Source organism: Scyliorhinus torazame, chromosome 21 (genome assembly GCF_047496885.1).
Source record: "Scyliorhinus torazame isolate Kashiwa2021f chromosome 21, sScyTor2.1, whole genome shotgun sequence".
Classification (NCBI taxonomy): domain Eukaryota; kingdom Metazoa; phylum Chordata; class Chondrichthyes; order Carcharhiniformes; family Scyliorhinidae; genus Scyliorhinus; species Scyliorhinus torazame.
The window spans coordinates 92,681,173-92,698,080 of record NC_092727.1 but is presented as its reverse complement, the minus strand read 5'-3'; the positions used below and the strand labels follow the sequence as shown (position 1 = coordinate 92,698,080).

At 46.9% G+C, this 16,908-nt stretch overlaps 1 protein-coding gene across 1 annotated transcript in view; it reads right to left on the bottom strand.

Moving 5' to 3' along the window:
- LOC140398065 (meiosis-specific coiled-coil domain-containing protein MEIOC-like) overlaps positions 1-16,908 on the bottom strand; it is a 90,132-nt gene that overhangs the window by 54,480 nt on the left and 18,744 nt on the right. Inside the window, exon 5 of the mRNA XM_072486277.1 lies at positions 6,991-7,125. Within this exon, the coding sequence (XP_072342378.1) occupies positions 6,991-7,125 (135 nt within the window). The remainder of the gene's footprint in view (positions 1-6,990; positions 7,126-16,908) is intronic.

Below are 16,908 nucleotides of genomic sequence, written 5' to 3'. Positions count from 1 at the left end.
TCTTTCTTTTTCTTGTTTTATCTAGAGGGAATGGCAGGGAAGGCAGTGCAATGTTCCTCCTGCAGAATGTTTGAGGTGAGGGACGCCGTCAGTGTCCCTGCTGATTTCATCTGTGGGAAGTGCACCCATCTCCAGCTCCTCAGAAACCGCGTTAGGGAACTGGAGCTGGAGGAACTTCTGATCATTCGAGAGGCAGAGGTGGTCATAGATAGTAGCTTCAGGGATGTAGTTACTCCGAAGAATCACGATAGATGGGTGACGGTGAGCGGGGTTGGGAGGAAGCAATCAGTGCAGGGATCCTCTGTGGTCGTACCGCTTTGGATACTGTTGAGTGGACGACCTACCGGGGTAAGCCACGGTGAACAGATCTCCAGCACTGAGTCTGTCCCTGTGGCTCAGAAGGGATGCAGGAGAGCAATAGTTATTGGGGACTCGATAGTTAGAGGGACAGATAGATGGTTCTGTGGCAACGAAAGCGACTCACGGATGGTATGTTGCTTCCCGGGTGCCAGGGTCCGTGACGTCTCGGACCGTGTTTTCAGAATCCTTAAGGGGGAGGGGGAACAATCACAAGTCGAGGTACACATCGGTACCAACGACATAGGTAAGAGAAGGGACGGGTATTTAAAACAGGAATTTAGGGAGCTAGGGTGGAAGCTGAGAGCCAGGATAAACCATGTTGTCATCTCTGGTTTGTTGCCGGTGCCACGTGCGAGCGAGGTGAGGAACAGGGAGAGAATGCAGATAAACACGTGGCTGCAGGGATGGTGTAGGAGGGAGGGTTTCAGTTACGTGGATAATTGGAGCACATTCTGGGGAAGGTGGGACCTGTACAGACAGGACGGTTTGCACCTGAACCAGAGGGGCACCAATATCTTGGGAGGGAAATTTGCTACGGCTCTTCGGGGGCTTTAAACTAATTTGTCAGGGGGATGGAAAAACGAGCTGTAGTCCAGAAGCCAGTGTTGAGAGTAGTGAGGTACTGAGGAGGGTATCAAGGTCACAGGAGTGTACCTGCAGACAGAAAGGTGGGTTGAAGTGTGTCGACTTCAATGCAAGGAGCATCCGGAATAAGGTAGGTGAACTTGGAGCGTGGATTGGTACTTGGGACTACGATGTTGGGCCATTACGGAGACATGGTTAGAACAGGGACAGGAATGGTTGTTGGAAGTTCCGGGGTATAGATGTTTCAGTAAGAGTAGGGAAGGTGGTAAAAGAGGTGGAGGAGTAGCATTGTTAATCAATGATAGTTTAACGGCTGCAGAAAGGCAGTTCGAAGGGGATTTGCCTACTGAGGTAATATAGGCCGAAGTTAGAAATAGGAAAGGAGCGGTCACGTTGTTAGAAGTTTTCTATAGGACCCCAAATAGTAATAGAGATGTGGAGGAAGAAATTGCAAAAACAGATTATGGATAGGTGTGGAGGTCTCAGGGTAGTTGTCATGGGTGACTTTAACTTTCCAAATATTGATTGGAACCTCTATAGGTCGAACAGTTCGGATGGGGCAGTTTTTGTACAGTGTGTGCAGGAGGGTTTCCTGACACAATATGTGGATAGACCGACAAGAGGGGGGGGGCCACATTGGATTTGGTACTGGGTAATGAACCGGGCCAAGTGTTAGATTTGTTTGTGGGAGAGCACTTTGGAGATAGTGACCACAATTTGGTGTCTTTCACTATTGCAATGGAGAGGGATAGGGCCATACGGCAGGGCAAGGTTTATAATTGGGGGATGGGTAATTATGATGCAATTAGGCAAGAATTAGGGAGCATAAGGTGGGAAAAGAAACTGTCAGGGAAAGGCACAAATGAAAAGTGGAGCTTGTTCAAGGAACAAATACTGCGTGTCCCTGATAGGTATGTCCCTGTCAGGCATGGAGGAAATGGTCGTGTGAGGGAACCATGGTTTACAAAAGACGTTGAATGTCTTGTCAAGAGGAAAAAGGAAGCGTATGTAAGGATGAGAAAACAAGGTTCAGTTGGGTCGCTTGAGGGTTACAAGGTAGCAAGGAATGAGCTTAAAAAAAAGGCTTAAGAGAGCTAGGACAGGGCATGAGAAGTCCTTGGCGGGTCGGATCAAGGAAAATCCCAAGGCATTTTACTCTTATGTGAGAAATAAAAGAATGACCAGGGTGAGGTTCGGGCCGGTCAAGGACAGTAGTGGGAACTTGTGCATGGAGTCAGAAGAAATAGGAGAGGCGTTGAATGAATACTTTTCTTCAGAGTTCACCAAGGAGAGGGTCCATGTATTTGAGGATGAGAGTGTGATACAGGCAGGTAGGCTAGAGGAGGTAGATGTTCTGAGGAAGGATGTATTAGCAATTTTGAAAAACCTTAGGGTCGACAAGTCCCCTGGGCCAGATGGGATATATCCAAGGATTCTTTGGGAGACAAGGGATGAGATTGCAGAGCCTTTAGCTTTGATCTTTGGGTCCTCACTGTCCACGGGGATAGTGCCAGAGGACTGAAGAGTGGCGAATGTTGTTCCTCTGTTCAAGAAAGGGAATAGGAATGACCCTGGTAATTATAGGCCGGTTAGTCCCATTTAGGTGGTCGGTAAGTTAATGGAAAAGGTCCTGAAGCATAGGATTTTTAAAAAAAAATTTTTATTAAAGGTTTTCATAAAATATCAATAACAAAATGAGAAAGAAAAAAGAACCCAACAGGGTTAAGTACAAAACACAATCTAAAAAAAACCCAAACCCCTCCCCCCCTGTACCTAAATAATAAATTAACATTAACACCCCGACTTAAGACAACAGGTGTACACACCCCCTCAGACCCTTCCAGTGTAAACATAAACAAAAATAAAGTAAACCCCTCCCCCCCCCCACCTGCTGCTGCCATTGACCAATGTCTATCGTTCTGCCAGAAAGTCTAAGAACGGTTGCCACCGCCTAAAGAACCCTTGTACCGACCCTCTCAAGGCGAATTTCACCCTCTCCAATTTAATGAACCCTGCAATATCGCTGATCCAGGATTCCACGCTTGGGGGCCTCGTATCTTTCCACTGAAGGAGAATCCTTCGCCGGGCTACCAGGGACGCAAAGGCCAGAATTCCGGCCTCTTTCGCCTCCTGCACTCCCGGCTCCTCTGCCACCCCAAATATTGAGAGCCCCCAGCCCGGTTTGACCCTGGATCTTACCACCCTCGACACCGTCCTCGCTACGCCCTTCCAAAATTCCTCCAGCGCTGGGCATGCCCAGAACATATGGGTGTGATTTGCTGGGCTCCCTGAGCTCCTAACACACCTGTCCTCACCCCCAAGGAACCTGCTCATCCTTGTCCCGGTCATGTGTGCCCTGTGCAGTGTTGCTCCTTTTAACCTTAGTCTATTTGATCTGATTACGTCACCTTTGCTCATGAGTCGCCAGGTATCTTTATGATACCGCCACGTGGTTCAAGTTCAGGTTATGATTAATAATACAGCACACCGCTTAGTAAGGATTAAAACAACGGTCATTTATTATATACAACAAGCAATATTAATACACTAATATCTATAATATCTATATAATAAACCTATCACTACTGGCCAATACTTAACTTAGGAAGAGCCCACCAGGTCAGTGAAACGAATGGCTTGTCCAATCAGATCTGGCCCGCGGGATTCAAAAGGCTGCTACAGGTCGGTGGCTAGGTGTCTCTACCGGATAGCGATCGCTGGATTCAAACTTACGGTTGCTGTTCTTGCGAAGGTCTCGAGCAGGCGAAGATTAGAGAGAGAGAGATCTGAACTTGGCCCCTCACTTTTATAGGGCCCAGGGCTTCCCGCCTTCCGGGGCGGCCCTTGACCCTGAGTCCCAAGTGATTGGATTTGTCCCCAATCCCTGGGGTCGATGTGTCCAATGGTGAGGGGATTCCTCGATCGGGGGGTGGTCGTTCACCTGTCTTTGTTTCGGCCACTGCAGGCGCTGACAGGTCTGGCCCGGTATTCAATTGCTAATATGTTGCAATTGTTCCCGGGGATAGCCGATTTAACTGCAGATGTCTGGATAGATGGGCTGCAAACAGTCCTGAATGTAACGGCAAATACCTGGGTTGATGGATTGTTGATAGCCCTGAGTATCGATCTGGGCTAACTTCCCCAGAGCCGAATATGCAATACTGTCTGCAGCTGCCTGCTTGTGTCTTGTTAGCTGTTTTTCCCAGCAGCCTTTCGGGTTAGCCATTTCAAACTGGGTTTTGGCCAGATTAATCGGAACACAGCCATTTTACGTGGCTACAGCAGCACCTTAAACTGTATGAGACTGAGCCTCGCGCATGAAGAGGAAGAGTTCACCCTCCCTAGGGCATCTGCCCACGTCCCCTCTTTGATCTCCTCTCCCAACTCCTCCTCCCACTTACCTTTCAACTCCACCACCGAGGCCTCCTCCTCCTCCTGCATCACCTGGTAAGTTTCCGAGATCCCCCCCCCCCCCCCGAGAGCACCCTGTCCTGTACTGTGTGTGGTAGTAGCCGTGGCAATTCCACCACCTGCCGTCTGGCAAACGCCCTTACCTGTAAGTACCTGAAGGTGTTCCCCGGGGGGGAGCCCGTACTTCTCCTCCAGCTCACCCAAGCTCGCGAACTTCCCGTCCACAAACAGGTCCCCCAACGTTCGTATGCCTGCCCTGTGCCACCCCGAAAACCCTCCACCTGTTCCTGGGGCGAACCGGTGGTTCCCCCGTAATGGGGTCCACGCCGAGGCCCTAACTTCCCCCCTATGCCGCCTCCACTGCCCCCAAATTTTGAGGGCCGCCACCACCACCGGGCTCGTGGTATACCTCCTTGGAGGGAGCGGCAGCGGCGCCGTTGCCAGCACCCCCAGACTCGTACCCACACAGGACACCGTCTCCAGCCTCTTCCATGCAGCCCCCTCCCCCTCCATCACCTACTTGCGCACCATTGTCGCCCCAGTAGTACCCACAGAGGTTGGGCAGCGCCAGTCCACAGAGGTTGGGCAGCGCCAGGAAGGATAGGATTTATGACCATTTGGAAAGATGCAGCTTAATCCGGGATAGTCAACACGGATTCGTGAAGGGTAAGTCTTGCCTCACAAATTTGATTGAATTCTTTGAGGCGGTAACTAATAGTATGTAGATGAAAGTAGAGCAGTTGATGTCGTATACATGGATTTTAGTAAGGTGTTTGATAAGGTTCCCCATGGTCGGCTTATGAAATAAGGAGGTGTGGGATAGAGGGAAATTTGGCCAATTGGATAAATAACTGGCTATCACATAGAAGACAGAGGGTGGTGGTGGATGGAAAATTTTCAGACTGGAGACCAGTTACCAGCGGTGTACGACAGGGATCAGTGCTGGGTCCCCTGCTCTTTGCGATTTTTATCAATGACTTGGAGGAGGGGGCTGAAGGGTGGGTCAGTAAATTTGCTGATGACACCAAGATTGGTGAAGTAGTGGATGAGGTGGAGGGCTATTGTAGGCTGCAAAGAGACATTGATAGGCTGAAAAATGGCAGATGGAGTTTAACCCTGATAAGTGCGAGGTGATTCATTTTGGTAGAAAAAATTTGAATGCGGATTACAGGGTCAACGGCAGGGTTCTGAGGAATGTGGAGGAACAGAGAGATCTTGGGGTTCATGTCCACAGATCTCTGAAGGTTGCCACTCAAGTGGATAGAGCCGTGAAGAAGGCCTATAGTGTGTTAGCGTTTATTAACAGGGGGCTTGAGTTTAAGAGCCGCGGGGTTATGCTGCAACTGTACATGACCCTGGTGAGAACACATTTGGAGTATTGTGTGCAGTTCTGGTCACCTCACTAGGAAGGATGTGGAAGCATTGGAAAGGGTGCAAAGGAGATTTACCAGGATACTGCCTGGTTTGCAGGATAGGTCTTATGAGGAAAGGTTGAGGGAGCTAGGGCTTTTTTCTTTGGAACGGAGGAGGATGAGAGGCGACTTAACGGAGGTTTATAAGATGATGAGGGGGATAGATAGAGTGGACGTTCAGAGACTATTTCCTCGGGTGGATGTAGCTGTTACAAGGGGGCATAACGATAAGGTTCAGGGTGGGAGATATAGGAGGGATGTCCAAGGTAGGTAGAGTGGTTAAGGTGTGGAATGGACTGCCTGCTGTGATAGTGGAGTCGAACACTTTAGGAAGCTTCAAGCGGTTATTGGATAGGCACATGGGAGCACACCAGAATGACAGGGAGTGGGACAGCTTGATCTTGGTTTCGGACAATGCTCGGCACAACATCGAGGGCCGAAGGGCCTGTTCTGTGCTGTACTGTTCTATGTTCTAAACACAGAAGCAAGACCCTTCCTTCTATTTCATGTTCCCCCATTGCCTAAAAAACCACCGGTGGGGCACCGTGAAATTTAGGTCACCATTTTTGCCTGTTTACATTGTAGGACCCCAATTTGCACAAGATTATTAGTCTACTATAGTTGCTCAGGTGGCTATTTAGGTTGCGTAATCTGAGCACCCCAGGAAAATTGTACCATTTCATCACCAACGGAAGCTAAATGCTAACTATTTTGCTACGATTTTTGAAATGCTATTGCCCCATCTCCACCTGGCAGAATGCCTCAAAATGCACTCCATTGTTTGAGCTGGGTAGAGCGAAATGTATTTTCTGTTTGTCTGTGCTGTCCAACTTTGAAGAGCTTAATGTCTAATGTCTTATTCCTAGCACTGACATCCCCTACCTTAAGGGAGAAAACATTCAGGTGTTAAAAATTATTTACCTTTATTTCATTATTTATTCCTCTATTTTCCTGGTTAGCTCAATTCTGAATTAATTAGTTTGTTACTATTTTGTTCATAATTAGCTAAAAAGTTACTAACTGACCAGCTACAAAATATTCCAATTAAGGAATAATATAACTATGTACATAATAGTAGATTTGGCCAATTACTGATAATAAAGTATATTTCATTCTATCTGTAACTACATTTACTGTTGTCTGAATTATACCTCAGCAGATCAATAAAAGGGATATGAAATATTGTCAATTAACCAATCTACCAGTTGTAATTGAAACATACTCTTGCTTGTTCACGCAGTTGATCAACAATCAAACGATCAACCCGGGAAGGGTTTGATGGTAGCCTGGGAATGGGTGTATTATTTGAACTGGTCACTCTCTTTCCTGGGTAGTTCCGGGCAAGTGCTGCTTCAGTCTTAAAAGGGGAAAAGGGGAAAATCATAATGAGGAACACCAGTTGACAAGATTAAACTTCAAAAGAAAAAATGATTTTCATGTGACAATTTAGCTCAAGTGTTTACTGATGTGTCAAGCCATAAACCTGGCACTCATACAATGTGGCAGTGGCACAGCTGAAAAATATCACAGAATCGTGGAATCGCTACAATGCAGAAGGGAGCCATTTGGCCCATCGAGTCTGCACCAACCCTCCGAAAGGCCACCCTACCTAGGCCCAGATCCCCACCCTATGCCTGTAACCCCACCTAACCTTTTGGACTAAGGGGAAATTTAGCATGTCCATAACGCCTAACCTGCACATCTTTGGACTGTGGGAGGAAACCAGAGCACCTGGAGGAAAGCCACACAGACACGGAAAGAATGTGTAAACTCCACACAGAGAGGTGCCCTAAGCCCGAATTGAACCCGGGTCCCTGGCGCTGTGAGGCAGTGCTAACCACTGAGCAACCATGCTGCCCCCCCAAAAAAATCAACAAAGAAAGAAAAAACATTAATTCCATCAAGTCTATTCTTTCATAAATCGTGTAAAATTTGTGCTATTTTGGTTTCCATTCAGCTGGTGTGGGGAATTTAAAATGTTGTACTCGCACATTAAGGGGTGTTTTTCTGATTTTAGACTGAGGCATGGTGCTGGAGCAAAAAAAAGAGTTTCAGTCTGATTGTGTTATCTGATATGAGATTCTGGCATTGAGTACCTGAAATACGAAAAATGCCAGTTTTTCGGCACTAACCCTCTCATCATCTTGCAAGCACATTTAAAAAAGGCATAAATGTGGAGGGGAATAGAAGTATTCAAATGTTTAATGCAAAAGAAATTAACTCGTCAAAAAGGTGGGCTTCAATATAGAACAAACAGCAAACTAGTTTTAAGAAATGCTGAGACATGTTTCCCTGTAATATGCCCAATACAGGCAAGCAATAGTCTACAACTTTGCCAGAACCTGTAAATTTTGGCACGGACAATGAATTGCAATAATATATAAGCTGGATTGAAAATTTCTCTTCATTCCATCCCAAGAATGCCTGTTGGAAAATCAGGCAGAGTGCGAATTGAGCACAAGGTCAAGGACCCAATTTTCTGACATACGCCAACATGCCCTGCATTATGGATTGAACCTGGGAAAATTAGATTCCTGTTCTTTTGTGATTACAAAATAGAGGGAATAAAACAAACAAATTAATTTTACTTATGGTGCAAATCTTACTCATAGACGCCAAAAACATTCAGATCTACGCATTTTAAACAATGATTTAAGAATCGATTAAGCTGAATTAATAAAATCCATTCATGAGAATAAACATGCATCAAATCATAATTCAAATGATACTGCAATATACAAAGCAAATTTAAGATTTTTGAATTATAGTGTGCAGCACAACCATGGGCAAAAGGATGAAATAGAGTACGTTTTTAAAAATGCCAAAACAATGAAAGCAAAACACCCGACAATTACATATTTTTATTCGTTCATGGGACGTAGGCACCGTTGGCTAAGCCAGCATTTATTGCCCATCCCTAATTGCCCTTGAAGGGGCAGTTAAGAGTCAACCACATTGCTGTGGATCTGGAGTCACATGTAGGCCAGACCAGCTAAAAATGGTAGATTTCCTTCCCTAATGGGCATTAGTGAACCAAATGGGTTTTTACAACAATTGACAATGGTTTCATGGTCATTAGACTTTTTAATTCCAGATTTTTATTGAATTCAAATTTCACCAACCTGGGACCGCAGAGCAAAACTTTAGGTCTCTAGATTACTAGTCTCGTGACAATACCACTATGCCACCGCCTTCCTATAACATAGTGCAGTTGTTCTTAAAGTTGTTTAAATATAGCAATTAAGGGAAATGTGGAACAATTTGAGGAGAAAATATCCTGATTCACATCAAACACGATGAAAACCACCTCAGATAGTAATTGAAAACAAACGCCACTGAGAAGCATGTTTTGAAATAGTACAGCAAGACTATTTTTTCAAAACAAAATAATAACTACACAAATAGTTAAAGAATTTGAAGCATTTCTCTCCTTGTACATACTGGAATAAATCTAGGTGGAGACTATGCAACCTATTTCATTATTTCTGTACTTAAAATCAATTATTTCATGGGATGTGGATGCACTAGCTAGACCAGCTTTTAACTGCGCAGCCCTATATGTCCTTGAGAAGGTGATGTTGAGCTGCATTTTTGAAGCACTGTAGTCCATTTGGTGTAGTACACCTACAGTGCTGCTAGGGAGTTCCAGGATTTTAATGCAGCAACAGTGAAGGGACAGCAATATAGTTTCAAGGCCGGATTGTGGTGGCTTGAAGAGGAACTTGGTGGTGGTGATCCCATGTATCTGCTGCCCTTGTCCCCTAGGTATTAGAGGTCACGGGTTTGGAAAGTGCTGTTGAAGCACCTTTATGAGTTTCTGTAGTGTATCTTGTAGATATATGCACTGCTGCCACTGTGTATCAGTGGCAGAGGAAGTGAACGTTTAATGTGGTGGACGGGGTGCCAATCAAGCAGGCTGCTTTGTCCAGAATTGTATCAAGCTTATTGAGTGTTGTTGGCGCTGCACTCATCCAAGCAAGTGGGCAGTGTTCCATCATGCTCTTGACCTATGCCTTGTAGATGGTGAATAGGCTTTGGGGAGTCAGATGAATTACTCACCACAGGATACCTAGCCTCTGACCTGCTCTTGCAGCCACAGTATTTATGTGGCTAGCCCAATTCAGTTTCTGGTTAATAGTAAGCCCCAGAATGTTAGTTGGGGATTAATTGACGGTAATACTATTGGGTGTTATGGGGAGATGGTTAGATTCTCTCTTGCTGTTGATGGTCATAACCTGGCATTTGTGTGGCACGATGATACATGCCACTTATCAACTCACACCTCATATTGTCCAGTCTTGCTGCATATGTAAACACACTGCTTCAGTATCTGAGGAGTTGTGAATAGTGCTGAACATTGTGCAATCATGCAATCATCAGCAAATATCCCCACTTCTGACCTTATGATGGAGGGAAGGGTCATTGATGAAGATGTTTGGTTCTAGGATACTACACTGAAGAATTCTGCAGAGCTGTGCTGACACTAGATTGACGTCCAACAACTACAACTATCTGGCTTTGTGTTAGTTATTCCTCCAACCAGTGGAGAGTTTCCCCCAATTCCCACTGACTTCAATTTTGTTTGGGGTCCTTGATGCCACACTCGATCAAATGCTGCCTTGATGTCAAGGGCAGTCACTCTCACCTCACCTCTTGAATTCAGCTGTTTTGTCCATGTTTGGACGAAGGCTGTAATGAGGTCGGGAGCTGAGAAACCTTCCATCAATTTGCTGATGATCGAGAGTAGACTGCTGGGATGGTATTTGGCCGTGTTGGATTAGTCTTTTCTTTTTATGGCCTTGTCATATTGGATCACCTGAGCGGAGGACTGCACAAGCCCATCCAATCTTCCATCTATTTAAACAAAAAGGCAGAAATTCGGATGGACTTCCTTGTTGGACTACAATCCTCCTCTGGTCTGGGTTTCCTCTATTTGTTAGATCCGGTGATCCAATATACTAAGACACGACAGTAGCGAAAATCTATGCCCATAAATAGAAAATATCTATGAATATCCGTAAGCTAATGAAAATAATTAATTTAGTCATTCTTCTCGACTTGTATAAAATGTTGATGAACATGTTTATTACATTAGCATTTTCACAATATATTGAAGTGAAAGAAAAGCCTACGTGTACTTTTGTTTTTCACATTTTTAATAGGATAAATAAGCCCCGCCATGAATTTATTTGGCTTTTAAAAGAAAATGGCAACATTATTGCTTGCACAGAAATCCTCACTCTCAGAGATCCTCCACCTTAAAATGATTTCCCCTCGTGACAGCCATTTCTGCCCTGGGGAAATGTCTCTGAATATCCACTCTATCCATGCCTATCATCACCTTGTATACCTCTATCAAGTCACCTCTTTTCCTTCATCGCTCCAGTGAGAAAAGCCCTAGCTCTCTCAACCTTTCTTCAGAAGCAAGAAGTCTTACGCCAGGTTAAAGTCCAACAGGTTTGTTTCAAATCACTAGCTTTCGGAGCACTGCTCCTTCCTCAGGTGAATGAAGAGGTAGGTTCCAGAAACATATATATAGTCAAAGTCAAAGATGCAAGATGATACTTTGAATGCCATACTTTGAATTCACCCCCCATCATCTGGTCTGGGCTTGCGAAATCCTACCAACTGTCCTGGCTTGAGACAGATCACACATCTTTAACCTAGGGTTACCACTCTCTCTGGATCTGTAAAGACTTAATTATCTGCAAATGCTCCCATTCAAAGTATCGTCTTGCATCTTTGACTTTGTCTATATATATGTTTCTGGAACCTACCTCTTCATTCACCTGAGGAAGGAGCAGTGCTCCGAAAGCTAGCGATTTGAAACAAACCTGTTGGACTTTAACCTGGTGTTGTAAGATTTCTTGCTGTGCTCATCCCAGTCCACGCCGGCATCTCCACATCATTTCTTCATAAGACATGCCCTCCAGTCCAGGCAGCATCCTGGTAAATCTCCTCTGCACCCTCTCCAAAGCATCCACATCCTTCCTATAATGAGGCGACCAGAACTTGACACAATATTCCAAGTGTGGTCTAATCAGGATTTTATAAAGCTGCAGCAAAACCTCGCGGCTCTTAAACTCAATCCCCCTGTTAATGAAAGCCAACACACCATATACCTTCTTAACAATCCTATCAACCTGGGTGGCAACTTGGAGGGATCTATGTACATGGATCCCAAGATCCCGCTGTTCCTCCACACTTTTAAGAATCCTGCCTTTAATCCAGTATTCAGCATTCAAATTCGACCTTCCAAAATGAATCACTTCACATTTATCTAGGTTGAACTCCATCTACCACTTCTCAGCCCAGCTCTGCATCCTGTCAATGTCCTGTTATAACCTGCAACAGCCCTCGTCACTATCTACAACTCCACCAATATTCGTGTCATCGGCAAATTTACTAACCCACCCTTCCACTTCCACATCCAAGTCATTTATAAAAACCACAAAGAGCAGAGGTCCCAGAACAGATCCCTGCGGGACACCACTGATCACCAACCTCCAGTCAGAATATTTTCCATCCACTACCACTCGCTGTCTTCTTTCGGCCAGCCAATTCTGTATCCAAACAGCCAAATTTCCCTGTATCCCATGCCCTCGGACTTTCTGAATGAGCCTACCATGGGGAACCTTATCAAATGCCTTACTGAAATCCATATACACCACATCCACTGCCCGACCTTCATCAATGTGTCTCGTCATATCCTCAAAGAATTTAATGAGGCCTGTGACGTATGACCTGCCCCTCACAAAGCCATGTTGACTATCTTTAATCAAACTATGTTTTTCGAAATAGTCATAAATCCTGGCCGGGATTCTCCGATATCAGGGCCAAGTGTTGACGCCGGTGTCAAAACCGGCGCGAGTGGCGCCGGCATCAACGGGCCTCCAGGCCCAGTAATTCGCCTGTTCTTCAGGGGCTAGAACGGCGCCGGAGTGCTGTGCGCTGCTCCGGCACCGCAAGCCGGCTCTGCACGGCCAGCGCAGACCCGCGCATCGTGCGCCAGCGCATGCAGTCTCCGTGCCGTCCCCCGCGCAACATAGCGGAGCCCGGCAGGGGCCCTGCGCGGAGGAACATAGGCCCCCCCCCAGAATGAGCACACCCGCCAATCGGTAGAGCCCCCGATCGTGGGCCTGGCCAATGTGGAGCCCCCCCCCCCCCCAGGAGTCGGACCCCCCCGCCCCACCCCCACCAGGACGGCTCCCGTAGCCAGAACGCCGAGGTGACGCTGGGTGGGACCGTATGTGAACCACGCCGGCGGGCACTCAGCCAGTCGAGCGCGGAGAATCCCGCGGGGGGCGCTTTCAACGGCCCCACCCGGCACCGTGGCGACCACGCAGGCACGATTGGCGCCGTTTTACCGGAGAATCGGCGGCCCGCCGTCGGAGCGGCGTGGCGGAATTCTCTGCAACGGGCTCAGAGAATCCCGGCCCCTCTCTCAGAATCCTTTCCAGTGTTTTGCCCACCACAGATGCACGACTGACTGGTCTGTAATTCCCAATTCCCTTTCTTGAACAGGGAAACAACATTCGCCTCCCTCCAATCAGCCGGTACCACTCAGTGGAGTGTGAGGACGCAAATATCATCTCCAACGGCGCAGCAATCTCCTGCCTCGCTTCCCATAGTAACCTTGGGTATATCCCATCTGCCCCAGGGGACTTATCTATCCTGATGCTTTTCAAAATTTGCAGCACATCCTCCTCCTTAATATCAACCTGTTTGATCCTATTAACCTGGTTCACTCTGTTCTCATGAGCAATAAGGTTCCTCTCTCTCGTGAATACTGAAGCAAAATATTCATTTAGGGCTTCCCCAACCACCTCAGACTCTAGGCACAAGTTCCCTCCACTATCCCTGATCGGCCCAACTCTCACTCTGATCATCCTCTTATTTCTCACATAAGTGTAGAATGCCTTGGCGTTTTCCCTAATCCTTCCCGCCAGGGCTTTTTCATGTCCCTTTCTAGCTCTCCTAAGTTCATTTTTGAGTTCCTTCCTGGCTACCTTGTAACCCTCTAGAGCCATGCGGATCCTTGCTTCCTCAATCTTACGCAAGCTTCCTTCTTCCTCTTGACGAGAAGCTCCACTTCTCTTGTCATTGAAGGCTCCTTGACCTTACCATTCCTTCCTTGTCTCAGTGGGACAAAACTATCCAGCACTCGCAGCAACTGCTCCTTAAACAACCCCCACATTAATAATCTTAAATAACTCAATGAGATCACCGCTAATATTCTATACTTAAGGAAATACTAGCTTAGTCAATGCAACTTTTCTTCACAATTTAATCCTTTTAGCACTGGTATCATCTTGATGAATTTCTGCGTCCCCTCCAAATTCAATGCATCAGTACAGAGCATTGATGCCGAAAACTGAATGCTGTACTCGGCAGATGCAGTCAACAATAACTATATACAACTGTAACATAACTTCCACTCTTTTCTTTTCCAGCCGCCTGTCAGCTAAATAGTTTTAAGTTCTGTGCATGGATCTGAATATCTCTGTGTCAAATGGAATTTATAACCATTATTCTTATCCTGTCTCCAAACTATTTTTCAATCCATGTACAAAGGTTGCCTCCAATTCCATTCCATTAATTTTTTTCTAACAGTTCCTCATGTGAAATCTTAAGAATTGTGGGAAATCTAGAACTAGGGGACACAGTTTAAAAATATTGAGTCCCTCATTCAATATGAAGATGAGAACAAATTTCTTCTCACAAGAGGATCTCTAATCTATGGAATTCTCTTCCACAAAGAGCGGTGGGGACCGGGTCAATAAATATATTCAAGGCCGAGTTATACAGATTTTTGATTGACAAGTGGGTCAATGGTTCTGGGGAAAAGACAGGAAAGTGGAGTTAAGGCCACAATCAGATCAGCCATGAAGATGGGTCGAACGACCTATTCCTATTACTGCTCCTATTTCTTACAATTCTGTAATCATGATCTTGTTATTTATATGCACCTCCAAAACATTCAACATCATTAGACATCTCCTTTATTTTCCATGTCATTAACCTCAAAAAATTCAACCAAATTGGTTAGATATTACCCTTTGAAAATTCACGTGGGCTCTCTGAATAATTCCTATTTGTCGAGGTACTCAGCTAATCATCTAGTAACTACTCCATGACCAACCTGACCCCACAACCAACATGAGACTAGCAAGTCTATAATTTCCTGGTTTCTCTCTAATCCTTCTTAGAGTTATCTTCATAATTTTCCAATCAAAGGGAACAATTCTTTAATCAAAGGAGTTTTGGAAGAACAGGACTTCATCTCCAATTTCTGCACCTATTTATTTTATTTTTTTAAATAATTGTTATTAAAGTTTTCACAAAATATCAACAACAAAATATAAAAGGAACCCAATAGAATTAAATACAAAACAAAACCAAACAACCCCGTGCCCCCCTCCTCCCATACATAAATAATAAATTAACACCCCGAAACACAAGCAAACATACACACACCCTCAGATCCCCCAGTATAGACAAACAAAAATAAAATAGAACCCACCACCCGCTCATTCCCCCCCCCCCCCCCCCCCCAAGCCTGCTGCTGACCATTGTCTACCGTTCTGCCAGGAAGTCCAAGAACAGTTGCCACCTCCTGAAAAACCCTTGCACCGATCCCCTTAAGGCAAATTTCACCCTCTCCAATTTAATAAACCCCGCCATATCGTTGATCCAGGATTCCACGCTTGGGGGCCTCGCATCCTTCCACTGAAGAAGAATCCTTCGCCGGGCTACCAGGGACGCAAAGGCCACAATACCAGCCTCTTTCGCCTCCTGCACTCCCGGCTCCCCTGCAACCCCAAATATTGCGAGCCCCCAGCCTGGTTTGATCCTGGATCCTACCACCCTCGGCACCATCCTCGATACACGCTTCCAAAATTCCTCCAGCACTGGGCATGCCCAGAACATATGGGTGTGGTTTGCTGGGCTCCCTGAGCACCTAACACACCTGTCCTCACCCCCCAAAAAACGGCTCATTCTTGTCCCGGTCATGTGTGCCCTGTGCAGCACCTTAAACTGTATGAGGCTGAGCCTCGCGCACGAAGAGGAAGAGTTCACCCTCTCAAGGGCATCTGCCCACGTCCCCTCCTCAATCTCCTCCCCCAACTCCTCCTCCCACTTACCTTTCAGATCCTCCACCGAGGCCTCCTCCTCCTCCTGCATCACCTGGTATGTTGCCGAGATCTTCCCCTCTCCAACCCACACCGAGAGCACCCTGTCCTGTACCTTGCGTGGCAGCAGCAGCGGGAATTCCACCACTTGCCGCCTGGCAAACGCCCTGACCTGTAGATACCTAAAGATGTTTCCCGGGCTCACCCAGGCTCACGAACCTCCCATCCACAAACAGGTCCCCCAACCTTCTTATCCCTGCCCTGTGCCACCCCGAAAACCCTCCATCTATTCTCCCTGGGACAAACCGGTGGTTCCCCGTATTGGGGTCCACACCGAGGCCCCCACTTCCCCCCTGTGCCGCCTCCATTGCCCCCAAATTTTGAGGGTAGCCGCCACCACCGGGCTCGTGGTATACCTCATTGGAGGCGGCGGCAGCGCGCCGTTGCCAGCGCCTCCAGACTCGTACCCTCACATGACGCCGTCTCCAGCCTCTTCCATGCAGCCCCCTCCCCCTCCATCACCCACTTGCGCACCATCGCCGCATTGGCGGCCCAGTAATACCCACAGTGGTTGGGCAGCGCCAGCCCCCCCCCCATCCCTACTCCGCTCCAGGAACCCCGTTCTCACCTTCGGAGTCCCTCGCGCCCACACAAACCCCGTTATGCTCCTATTGACCCGCCTAAAGAAGGCCTTTGGGATAAGAATGGGGAGGCACTGGAACAGGAACAAAAACCTTGGGAGCACCGTCATCTTGACTGACTGCACCCTACCCGCCAGGGACAGCGGCAACGCGTCCCACCTCTTAAACTCCTCCTCCATTTGCTCCACCAGCCTCGTGAAATTAAGTCAATGCAGGGCCCCCCAGCTCCTGGCCACCTGGACCCCCAAATACCTGAAGCTCCTCTCCGCCCTTTTTAGTGGGAGCTCGCCAATCCCCCTCTCCTGGTCCCCTGGGTGAACCACGAACAACTCGCTCTTCCCCACGTTGAGCTAGTACCCTGAGAAA